Source organism: Molossus molossus, unplaced genomic scaffold (genome assembly GCF_014108415.1).
Source record: "Molossus molossus isolate mMolMol1 unplaced genomic scaffold, mMolMol1.p scaffold_m16_p_6, whole genome shotgun sequence".
NCBI classification, from domain to species: domain Eukaryota; kingdom Metazoa; phylum Chordata; class Mammalia; order Chiroptera; family Molossidae; genus Molossus; species Molossus molossus.
This window is the reverse complement of record NW_023425399.1, coordinates 29,172,849-29,184,110: the sequence shown is the minus strand read 5'-3', so window position 1 is coordinate 29,184,110 and position 11,262 is coordinate 29,172,849. Positions and strand designations below refer to the sequence as shown.

At 43.2% G+C, this 11,262-nt stretch overlaps 1 protein-coding gene across 1 annotated transcript in view; it reads left to right on the top strand.

Annotated features, from left to right (window-relative positions):
* Nucleotides 1-310: 310 nt before the first annotated feature.
* Nucleotides 311-11,262, top strand: part of FERMT1 (fermitin family member 1) — a 29,689-nt gene continuing 18,737 nt past the window's right edge. Inside the window, exons 1-5 of the mRNA XM_036245087.1 lie at nt 311-359; nt 3,646-3,813; nt 5,810-6,043; nt 9,305-9,451; nt 10,460-10,673. Coding sequence (XP_036100980.1) covers nt 3,663-3,813; nt 5,810-6,043; nt 9,305-9,451; nt 10,460-10,673 — 746 coding nt within the window. The 5' untranslated portion in view covers nt 311-359; nt 3,646-3,662. The remainder of the gene's footprint in view (nt 360-3,645; nt 3,814-5,809; nt 6,044-9,304; nt 9,452-10,459; nt 10,674-11,262) is intronic.

Sequence of the window (11,262 nt, the reverse complement as noted above, 5' to 3'; positions counted from 1 at the left end):
CCACCCTTTGCCCTTAAAGAGGCCGCGGAGCGCGCCTCCCCTCCCGGGAGCGAGACCCAGCAGGCCCGGCGCTGAGCGTGCCCTCGCCTGCCGAGCCGCGCCGCCCGCAGTGCCTCCGGGGCCGCGCAGGGAGCGCTGCAGCCGGCTCGCCGCGTCGCGCAGGGGCGGGCGCCGCGCCTCGGCGGAGGTCCCGGGGCACCCTCGCCACGGCGTCCGCGCGCAACCCTCGCCTGCCGCCTGCCTGCGCCCCCGGAGCACGCCCCCGCCTCGGCCTGGGTGGCCTCTGCCCTGGCCTGTAGGGGCGCAGCCCTCCACGTGCGGGTCTGCGAGGCTGCACGCCATAGGCTCCGAGAAAGAAGGTGGGTGCCAAAGGGCTATGGCTGGAGGGGGCGGAAGATCGGCCAGGAGGGGAGGCTTTGGTGGGCATCACCGACTCTTGAGACCCCTGCCCCCTTCCTTTCTGCAGCCGCTTGTGCTTAGATGGGTGTTGAATTAAAAATGTCTTTGGCGTGCGACAACCTTCTCCAGCCCTGCGCATCCCGCCACACAAAATAAACTGTCCAGCCGCCTGGGGTGCTGCCTTCATCGGAGTAAGGGGCAGGTTTCCACCCACCCACCAAACTCCTGGTGCCGCGGGAACCTGCAGAGCTGACAAAGGACAGGCCTTCGGAAACGCACACTCTCTCATCTTCCCCAGGACGCATGGAGGCTATTTCCCATCTATCTGTCTGTCTGTCTGTCTGTCTGTCTGTCTGTCTCTGTTATCTATCTATCATCTGTCATCCTTTCTGTCTCGTTTTCTAATCTCTATGCCTTCCCTACTTTCTTTTTTTTCTGCCTCTCTTTCTCTCTCTCTGCTCTTTCTCTCTCTCTCTCTCTCTCTCTCTCTCTCTCTCTCTCTCTCTGTGTGTGTGTGTGTGTGTGTGTGTGTGTGTGTGTGTGTCTCATTCTTGTATTTTCTATAAAGGACAGGAGGAGGTGGGCCGCGGGGCTTCACCAAGGAAGGCATTTCTGCTGATGGCTTTGATTCTTGTTCTGGTCTCTAAAATGCGTGTTCCTGGTTGAGTTTGCTGCTCAACTCAACAAGTAACAGCTTGCTGCAGATGAGAAATTCAGTAAAAAAATGGAGGTGCAGAAAGATAGGGTAGGAATGTGGGGAAACCAGATTGTCTAATTTTAGCCTGGATTTCTTGTAAGGGAATCACCATCTGTTGCCTAAATGAGAAGTGTTTTGATTGCCCAGGCTAGTCAAAGAAAAGACCTCGTGAAACAAGCAGTAAGGACTGACCTTAAAAAACAGGTTGTTTTCTTTATGTACAAAATGTTTTAAATAACTAAACCTCAAGTCATAGCGTTTTAGAAATTGTAAAGATGTTAAAGTCAAACAGCTCAATGACATGTTATGAGTTTGACTGTGAAGGCGTTATCTTTATTGTCTCCTCACTGGGAAAGGTTTACATTAGTAGAAATCCTTAGTAAAGGCTACCTAGACTTTAGTTCATGTGGTCTTACGAGTTTTATCTCATATTGGTGTTGCAACAGTTTCAAGGATGTGTCCCAGGGTGGTGGTTAAGAGTTTAAAGTTAGAAAGACCAGGATTTCTGTGTGTGCTCTACCATCTAACTTGCTGTGTGCTTTCTGGCAAGTTGCCTAGCCTCTCTGAGCCTGAGTTTCCTTATTCTAAATGGGATTGCTGAGAGGATGGAGACTACACAGGGACAATAGTTATCACAGAGTACACCACCCAGTAAGTACATAATAAACAATACTTGAGGCTGATGATGACAAAGCTGGTAGTTAGACCCAATATACTCGTGGCATGGCACTGCCCTAGCAGGGGGTCTCCATGTGTGCGAGCATGCATGGGGAGAAACAAGCATTATGTCACGTGTCCTTCTGATCATAAAAAATAGTAGGAGCTACTTCTGAACTTGAACTGGCTCAAATAAATAAAATCTGCCCTGTGCCTTTTCATATTTGCTTCTTTACCTGTTTGGGGTATTTTGAGATACTCTGAAGCTTACAATTATGAATAGTTTCAAATGAACACAAAACTGGTATGACCCTGGTGGATTAATTATTGATTATTAAAAAGAGTGTTTCTGTCCAGCCAGTGTGGCTCAGTAGTTGAGCATCGACCCATGCACCAAGAGGTTATTGGTTTGATTCCCAGTCGGGGCACATGCCCAGGTTGTGGGCCTGATCCCCAGTGGGGGGCATATAGGAGGCAGTCAATCAATGTTCTCTCTGATCGGTGTTTCTATCTCTCTCTCCCTCTCCCTTCCTCTCTCTCTAAAAATCAATAAAAAGAAAAAGAAAAAAAAATAGTGTTCCTCAGAAGTCACTATAGTCCCGGGCTTAATCTTGATTTGGGTAGGTGGAGGGAGGAACTGAGCCCTAGAGCTAATGTTTCACTGGGCTATTTTAACTAAACAGTGAGCCACAGACTAGCATCACCTGGAGCTTGTTATGAATACAGGGTCTGCACCTCCTGCATGTTAATAAGATCCGCAGGGGATTCATGTGCACTTTCAGTTCGATCAGCCCTTTTTAGGAATTTGAGTGCACTAATGTTTCATAAAAGTAGGCCTTATGAAAACATAGATTTTTTTCATAAGCTGTCTTTACCTAGTCAAGTTAAAAGGGTTTGTTATCACTTAAATGACTGGTTTTTATTTAAAATCTTTAAATAGCCAGAAGAGGATTATCATTTGCTTTCTGTTTACAAGTAACAGAGAGCTGATATTTTAACTTCTGCCAGGTTTGGATTCTAGTGTTCCTATTACCCCTCTGAGACATTTCTGTTTTGATAATGCTTAGCTGAAATAGACACTATTTTTGCTGTATTTTTAGATTTTGAATTTTCATACCAGAAGATGTCATTAATATTTATAGGAGGAATATAATAATACATATGTATTATATTAGAGATAGAGAAAGATTTTAATGACATCCTTTTTAAAAATCAACTTTATTGCCTGGCCCATGTGGCTCAGTGGTTGAGCAATGACCCATGCACCAAGAGGTCGCCAGTTCAATTTCTGGTCAGGGCACATGCCCAGGTTGTGGGCAAATCCCCAGTGGGGGGCATGTAGGAGGCAGCCAATTGATGTTCTCTCTCATCAATGTTTCTCTCTCTCCCTCTCCTTTCCTCTCTCTCTAAAAGTCAATGAAGTGTTTTTAATTAACTTTATTGTGGCATAATTTGCATACAACCAAATGTATTCAGTGGTACATTTTAAAACTGCATTTTTTGGTGTGCGAAGTATACTTCAGTAAAGTTGATTTTTTAGAAAGGTATTACCAAGGATTGCCATGATTTGTTACCTGTTGCTAGAATAGTTCAGAGAAGGTCAAGAAAAGTCAATAGAGAGGGAAAATAAAGGTTGACACATTGGGCAGGCACAGAAAATAAATAGCCAAGTGGTATCGGGAGAAAGGAAAGATAAATTTCGAAGGCTTGAGACCATTTATCTAAGACTTTTTTGTCTTTAAAATTAAGATGCTGAATTTACTATCTGGGGCACTGAGAACCCTGCAGATTTTTTAAGAGGAGACTAGAATAAAAAAAAAAAATTTTTTTAAGTTTTGCCCTGCAGGGTCTCCTTCTCATGTTCTGATCTATGTCTGCCTTTTATGCAGCAGACACCTACTTTGCTACGATGCTGTCATCCAGTGACTTTGCGTCTGCTTCGTGGGAGCTCGTGGTCCGAGTGGACCTTATAAATGAAAAGGAACAGAAAGAAGTCAAGCTGACAGTGTCCGGAGACCTGCATATTGGGGGCGTGATGCTCAAGTTAGTAGAACAGATCAGTAAGTTTCTGTTTCGTTGTGGTGTCTCTATATTTGAACCCTCTCTGTTGCATCACCGCTGATCCAGGTTGTCTGAATCCAGGCAGATGCAAAGCTTCTCCCCCCAAGAAGAAGAGAAATAAGGGGCCCTGCAAGAGCCTCAAACTGAACCTCACCCCACTAACCCTTGTAAAAACTTGAGTCATTGGTGACAAACTGAAGCTTCCCAGTATTTCCACAAGAATGGGCCCATTCACTGCTGACATCTAGGGTGACCAGACAATTTCTAAGGTGTTATACCAATCCTCTGTTAACTTCCGATTGCTCGGTGATCACGTCAGCTTGGTGCTAATGTGTCTTCTAGCACTTACACCATTTCTACTCCCTCTGTTTAAACAAAGAAAGAGAAATCTTCAGGGGCAGAGTTTCACATCCGGAGTCAACACAACCGAGAATTTAATAATGTTCTGTTTGCTTTGTATTTGTTGTTATCTTCTAAGGCTGTGCATGTTGGCTTTTCATTTACACTAGTGAAGGAAAGCTTTTTTGAAGCAAGTCTTCATTAAAGTATAATATACATACAGAAAAGTGTACTTATCATAAATGTACAGGTCAATGAATTTTCAAAATCATGTAACCACCACCAAGATCAAGAAATAGAACATTCCCTGTTCCCCTACCCACACTCCCCTCCCCCTCACTGCTCCACCAAGGGTAACCAGTGTCCTGAATTCTAACAACATAAGAATAATTTTAGTTGTTTGTGAACTGTGTATAAGTGGAATTATACAGAATATACTCTTATGCCTCTGCTTTCTTTCACTGAACATTGTGTCTGTAAGATTTATCCATGTTGTTAAAGAGTTTTGGTGTATTCTCATTGTTGTATAATATTCTGTTGTATGATTATGCCACAGCTTATCCATTTACCTCTTGATGGACATTTTGGGTTGTTCCAGACAGGTTAACAGGGCTGCTATATAGTCCATGTCTTTGGTGAGTATATATAGGCATTTCTGTTTGGTATGTAGCTCAGAGAGTAATTGGTGAATAATAGGACTTTCCAAAATAGTTACAACATTTACATTTCTACTAATAAAACTGCAAAAAAGTGTTTTCTAAGTTAAAAAGAGAGAAAGAGAGAGAAAAAATAAATAAATAAATAAATAAATAAATAAATGTAAATAAAAATACTGGTGGCTCTTAATTTAGCAAAATAAAAGGTTGACTATTGACTATCGACTATTAACTCCAACACTGATGAAGGATTCAACTTTGATGCCAACATTGAAGGCGGGAGAAGTTTCCACGCTGATGTTAATACTCAGAGAAAATATCTGACTCTGATTTCAGTGTAGATCTTTGGAAACCAGGAAAGTGGTGTCTCTGATAAAAGAGCTGGGCAGTTCTGAGAACAGTGGCCTGTCAGCTTTACAGTACTTCTGTGTGGGCTCTGACTGGGAGCTCTGGATATTTCCTTGTGACCCAGTGGTGCAAGGATACATTCGTATTAGAGAAATAATCTTTTCTTTTTATTTATCTTTATAGTTCAAAGTATTACAGATGTCTCCCTTTTTCCCCTCATTGACCTGCTCCTCCTTCCCTCACTACACTACTTCCATGTCTCTGGATCTGTTTTGTTTGTCAGTTTATTTTGCTCATTAGATGCTACATATAAGGGAGATCATGCGATACTTGTCTTTAATCTTAATTAAGCAAAGCCAAATGCGCCCTGGCCTTCCCAGAAGGGACCATGGCACTAGGAGATTTAAGGAAGAAAACTTGAGCATTTCAACTTGAACAAAATGTGTATGTTTCTGTTCCTCCACAGCTTCTAAATATCAGTGGTGATAAGGTTCAGTCTGTTTCCCACCTGCCCCGCCTTAGAGTCTCTGAAGAGAAGCCAAAACGTGAGCCCTGGGTTGTAGGAGGAGACAGGGCGCCGAAGACCACAAGATGGAATCGACTGTACTGCTGCCCCGCTCCTTTTACTTCCCTGTGTTTTCTGGTTTTGCAGACATAGCCCAAGACTGGTCAGACTTTGCCCTTTGGTGGGAACAAAAGCGTTGCTGGCTTCTGAAAACGCACTGGACCCTGGACAAATGTGGAGTCCAGGCAGATGCAAATCTCGTCTTCACCTGTCAGCACAAAATGCTTCGCCTCCGCCTGCCGAACGTCAAGACGGTGAGACTGCGGGTCAGCTTCTCGGCGGTGGTGTTTAAAGCTGTCAGTGACATCTGCAAAACCCTGAGTGAGTACCCGGAGGGCCCCTGTGCCCTTTGGACTTTTGGCAGAGGAAGGCAGGAAAATGCTGCGTGCTCTCTGCCAACCTGGAGTGGCTGGCTTTACAGAGTACTGACCTGATTAGGAAGCACACTTTTCAAACCCAGGTCTGGAGACTGGAGCCATTAAAGGGGAGTTAAACCAAATGGAACATTTTTGAGATACATCAATTCATTTCCACAAAGCTCAAAACTATTTCAAAAGAGATTTATACACAGAAGAAACAAACCCATTACGGTCCCCCCAAATTCATTTCTCTAAGCCATAGTAAATCACCATTATATTTAAGACAAACAAAAGAGTTCCATTAAATTATCATCACTCTAGAACCAATGTGTCGTTATTGGATTTGAGAGAATGGTGGAGTAATGTCTCTTCACTAACACTTCGCTCCCATAAATACATAGTCTTATCCACAAAAAGCCTTTGTGTAGTTTATTGTAAGCAGAAAAGCACACTTAATTATGGACTGAAACTAATTATTATGGGATGGTGTTCCATGAATTTAACAGCCATTAAGGACAGCATCACTCAAACCATTTCTTTTTTGTGGGACTTCCATACTGGGAGCAAACCCTACCTTGTGAAGGTGCTCTTATTTTACATTTTTGAAAGTGTGTGGGTATATTCTTCAGTTCCAAGGCTGAGAGTCAGCATTGGAATATAATATATACAATATATAAATGAGTGATCTGTCTTCCCCATTAAACTATAAACTGCTTATTTGTCCCTTCAACAAATATGTATTGATTAGGCAAGCATTGTGGTGAATGCTAGAGATAAGTTAGTCATAAAAAGTAGCCCCGAATCTCTTCCCTCCTTAGCATTACGTTCTAGCATGCAGAGACAGAAAGTAAATAATAAATGTAAAAAATAAGATATTAAAATTAGATAGTAGAATAAAAGGAAAAAGTATAATAGTGTATATATAGGCTTGAGGGTGCCAATATTGGGCACTGGAGGCTGGTCTGGTATTACATAGGGTAAAGACAGAAACATCTCTTAAGCATACCCATCAGGATGCCTGGCACATGCTAGCTGTCGAATAGCTGTTGTGTGACAACTGGATTGAACCTTCCATTACAGATACAAGTTCCAGAGTCCCTGCTGCATGGTGAGCAAATGGCCAGCGCCAGGCACCTTGTTTTCAGTAATGTTCTAATGAGGATTTGAAAACCATTTCTTTTTTGTGGGACTTAATAAATGATTGAATAGCATTATATATTCCACACACTTCAGCAGGGACCAAAAACTTGAGGTTTTGAAATAAACAGAAGCAGTCATATGTTCTGCTCGTTTCCAGGTTGTGTCTTCATGGTAGTTCTGAAAGGTTCAACCTGGCGTTGCTGCTAATTGTTCTTTATATCTAATCAACAGAAGCTAGATCAAATTCATCAATATGATGGGTTTTCCCTCAAGGAAAAGGAAAGACAAATCTTAGGCTTGGAGATACGGGAATTTTTTGTTTGTTTTGTTTTGTTTTGTTTCTGATGCTTTCAAGTGGATATTTAGATTCATCTCTAGGTTTTGTGTATAAATTATACATTTGAAATGGTCACAGGTGCATGCTGCAACCTGACGGTCATGCACCCTTGGTTCCTGGGGAGAGAATGGAGCTGAACTCCCAGCCCCGGTCTCAGCACGAAGCAGTGTTTGGACCGAGAAGTGGGAAGACCTGTGGAATCAGTGCATTTACTTCCGGGAGCACGGCCCCGAAACTAACATCCACATTCCTTGCCTTTTACCTGGGATCATAGCAGCTCGGTGCGATTAATGACAATGATAAACATATTTGATTAACAGAGGGAAACGGGATCGTCTTCTTAGTCTGAGTTCTCCAGAAGCAGACCCTGAGATAAGGATTCAGGTACAAATATCTGCTTGGGAGGTGATGCCAGGAAACACTGGTTAAGAATGGGGAGTGAGGCTGAGCAGAGAAGGCCACCAACAAGAGACTGCTACCCATCAGGTCCCACTGCGGCAGCTGGGGACCTCTGGGGAAACAGCGTGGACATGCCTCGGCGCCATCCCACCCACGGGGCGAGGCAGCTGGTGTTCACACACCACTCATCGGTCACTGAGGGCTGCTCTTGGGGTGCATTCATTCTGAGCTGCATGGCCTGTTGCAGCTGTATCAGAGCGCTGCAGACCTGGAGTGCAGAGCAGGCCCGCAGGCAGAGACATGTGTCCTAGCTGCCACTGGTCGTCAGTCAGAGTGCACTGAGATGGTGAGGGCCAAGAAGCGGGCAGGGTGCCAGTGATGTCTGCCACGAGATGAAATTGGCTACTGGACATAATATGAGAAAAGGGCTCCCAAGTTCTGTGGTCCACAAATAAAAAAGGTGGGGTCCTTGGCTGTTGTATAAAAAATTTAAAAAAAGAGCCCTGGCTGGTTTGGCTCAGCGGTTGGAGCGTCTGCCTGCGGTCCGGAGAGGCCCGGGTTCAGTTCCCGCTAAGGGCATGTACCTCGGTTGCAGTTTGTCCCCGGCCCTGGTTGGTCGTGTGGGTGGCAGCCACTCGATGTGTCTCTTTCACGTCGATGTTTCCCTCTCTCTCTCTTCCTCTCTCTCCCTCCCACTCCATCTGTGCAAAAAATGGAAAAATGTCCTCGGGTGAGGATTAAAAAAAAAAAAGAGCCCTGGCGGTGTGACTCAGTTGGTGGGAGCGTGGTCCTGTGCATGTGCTAGGAGACAATACTGATATTTCTCTTTCTCTGTCTCTGTCTCTCTCTCTCTTCCTTTCTCTCTAAAAATCAATAAAATAAAAGAGAAAGAGAGAGAGAGGAAGGGCAGGAGGGAGAAAGAAAGGCAGGAAAGAAGAAAGGGTGAAAAGGAAGTAGGGAGGGGAAATCAGTAGTAAGTAGATGGCACAAGAATAGCGAAATTCTGGTAGTGGTTGAGGCTGGTGATGAGCCCTTGGAGGGGCCGTTACACTATTCCCTTTGCTTTAAATATGTTTGAAATGTTTTCACAGTAAATTAAAAAACACTAGAAATGATACTAGACTGAATGTCCCTCCACGATTTGACCCACACACACCCCCATTACGTAGGGGGGTGGTCTCTGTTCCCATTCTGTTTCTTCGAAAAGGAATGTAATTTAGTTCCATTTACATCTCAGGAACTTCCTGAGAAATGGTTTCAAATGCTCAGCATGACTCTTGAGTCTCAGAAGGAATTTTCTTTTTGCTTTTTGATTTTCTTCTTTCTTTTTTTATATTTACTTGTTAGATATTAGAAGATCAGAAGAACTTTCCTTGTTAAAGCCTTCTGATGACTATTTTAAAAAGAAGAAAAAAAAAGACAAGAATAATAAAGAGCCCGTAATTGAAGAAATTTTAAACCTGGAGAGTTCTCCGGCAATTTCAGGGTCACCAGGTAAGACTGGTGACAAGTACTTGGTTGTCTTAATTCATTCTTAAAGTCAAGAGTTTCTTACATTTTTACTCCCAGGAACTCTCCTCCCCTCTGCTCTCTTTCCCCTTCTCCATCCCTTCCCCTCTCCCCCAAACAAAGAAGGACTAAAATTGCAGAAGTCCTATGATGAGGAAAAGATATACAATTAATTTTAGAAATAACAATATTTTTTCACAAGGTATGTTTTATAGCTCTTTGTTTTAATTGCATGTTATTATGTTCCTGGTGAATTAAAAGCCTTAGTAGAACTGGCTGTGAATTTGAGGGGGAAACCAGATTATTTGGATCACTCAAATATAGTTCTGTTTTCCTGGTTCTATCTTCATGTGACTCTTTTATGAATTCAACTTAAATTTTGCTCTGGGCATATAACAGAACAGGTAAAAATTCTAGAAAGACATCATTTTTTTTTTTTCTTTTTATATAAAAGTATAAAAAGTTAGCTTGCTGGCAACATTTGAGGGTTTTCTTGCACAGCATAAGCCAATGAAAAGAATAAAATGGATTATTTGCACTTATGCAAATTAAAGCCAGTTGATATATAAACTATCAATCAGCTGAATTCTTAAAATTGGCAAGTACTGCTATTTCTTTAAAGAATTTGCTGCAAATATAGTCTGTCCCTACATTCTGTGAGGTCTCCAGTTCTCTAATCATGTAAAAACTCACTGCTAAAATGGAAGAATTTTGAATTGTTGAGAAGGAGCTAATCCCCAACTTTGTCTGGGTTGATTGTTGAAGCTTGCACAGCCTATCAGCATCCAAATTTTCAGTAGCTAAATATTCAGGCAAGAGCTTTACCTGTGTATAACTTCTCCCCCATCAGCCATGACTCGTCTGATTATTTTAAAGGGTACAAACATTTAAGTTCCACATCCATTTTGGTGTCAGCAATGTTAGTACTAATTTTTCCAAAGATGTCTGCTCCCTGAATCTCATATCCTATTGTGTGGTCCCCTTGCCTTATAGTAAGTCCTGGCTTGTACAGTAAAACCATGACTCCCACGTATGACCCTGTCAATGGGACACCTGTGTCATCCACCATGACTTGGTTCAGTGACAGCCCTCTGACCGAACAAAACTGCAGCATCCTCGCATTCAGCCAACCCCCCCAGTCACCGGAGGCGCTGTCTGATATGTACCAGTCTCGGACTCTGGTCGACAAAGCCAAGCTTAACACAGGGTAAGGAGGTGGCTCCGTGTTGCTTCTGTGAATTGATACCGATGTAGTAAGTGAGATGCCGCGGAGATGGGGAGGGGTTGTTTAATTTTTAAGTTAGGGTGCCTGGGGGTTGTACATTGTTTGCAAAAGTCAGTACAGATTTTACCAACAAAAGGAGAAAATGCAGCCTTTGGTCATTTCAATACATATAAAGTGTGACAACATTTATGTGTTTGGTAACCCAATGGTTTATAATATGTGAATACTAATTCTTTGTCCCTGCAAGTGAGCAAAGTGTATTTTATGGGATGTAGAGCAGTTTCTAAGTGGGTTGGCCCCCATGGGTCAAGGGGAGACCCAAGGTGGCCCACCTGCCTGCCCTGTCTTGTAGAACACCACTTCTCTCGTTAGGTGTTCTGATGAGCAGGTCCTTCAGCTTTGCTTCCAGAGGGCTCAGAAAAATACACTTATACTATTTAGCAAACCACCAGTTCTTTTTCCTCCCTGTTGTACATCAAGTAAAGTCAGGTTTGTGGACAGCATTCCACTCCCTGTGATATCTGGCCCCGGCAGCTGTCTCTGTCCTACTGTGTCCTCAGGTACCTGTCCC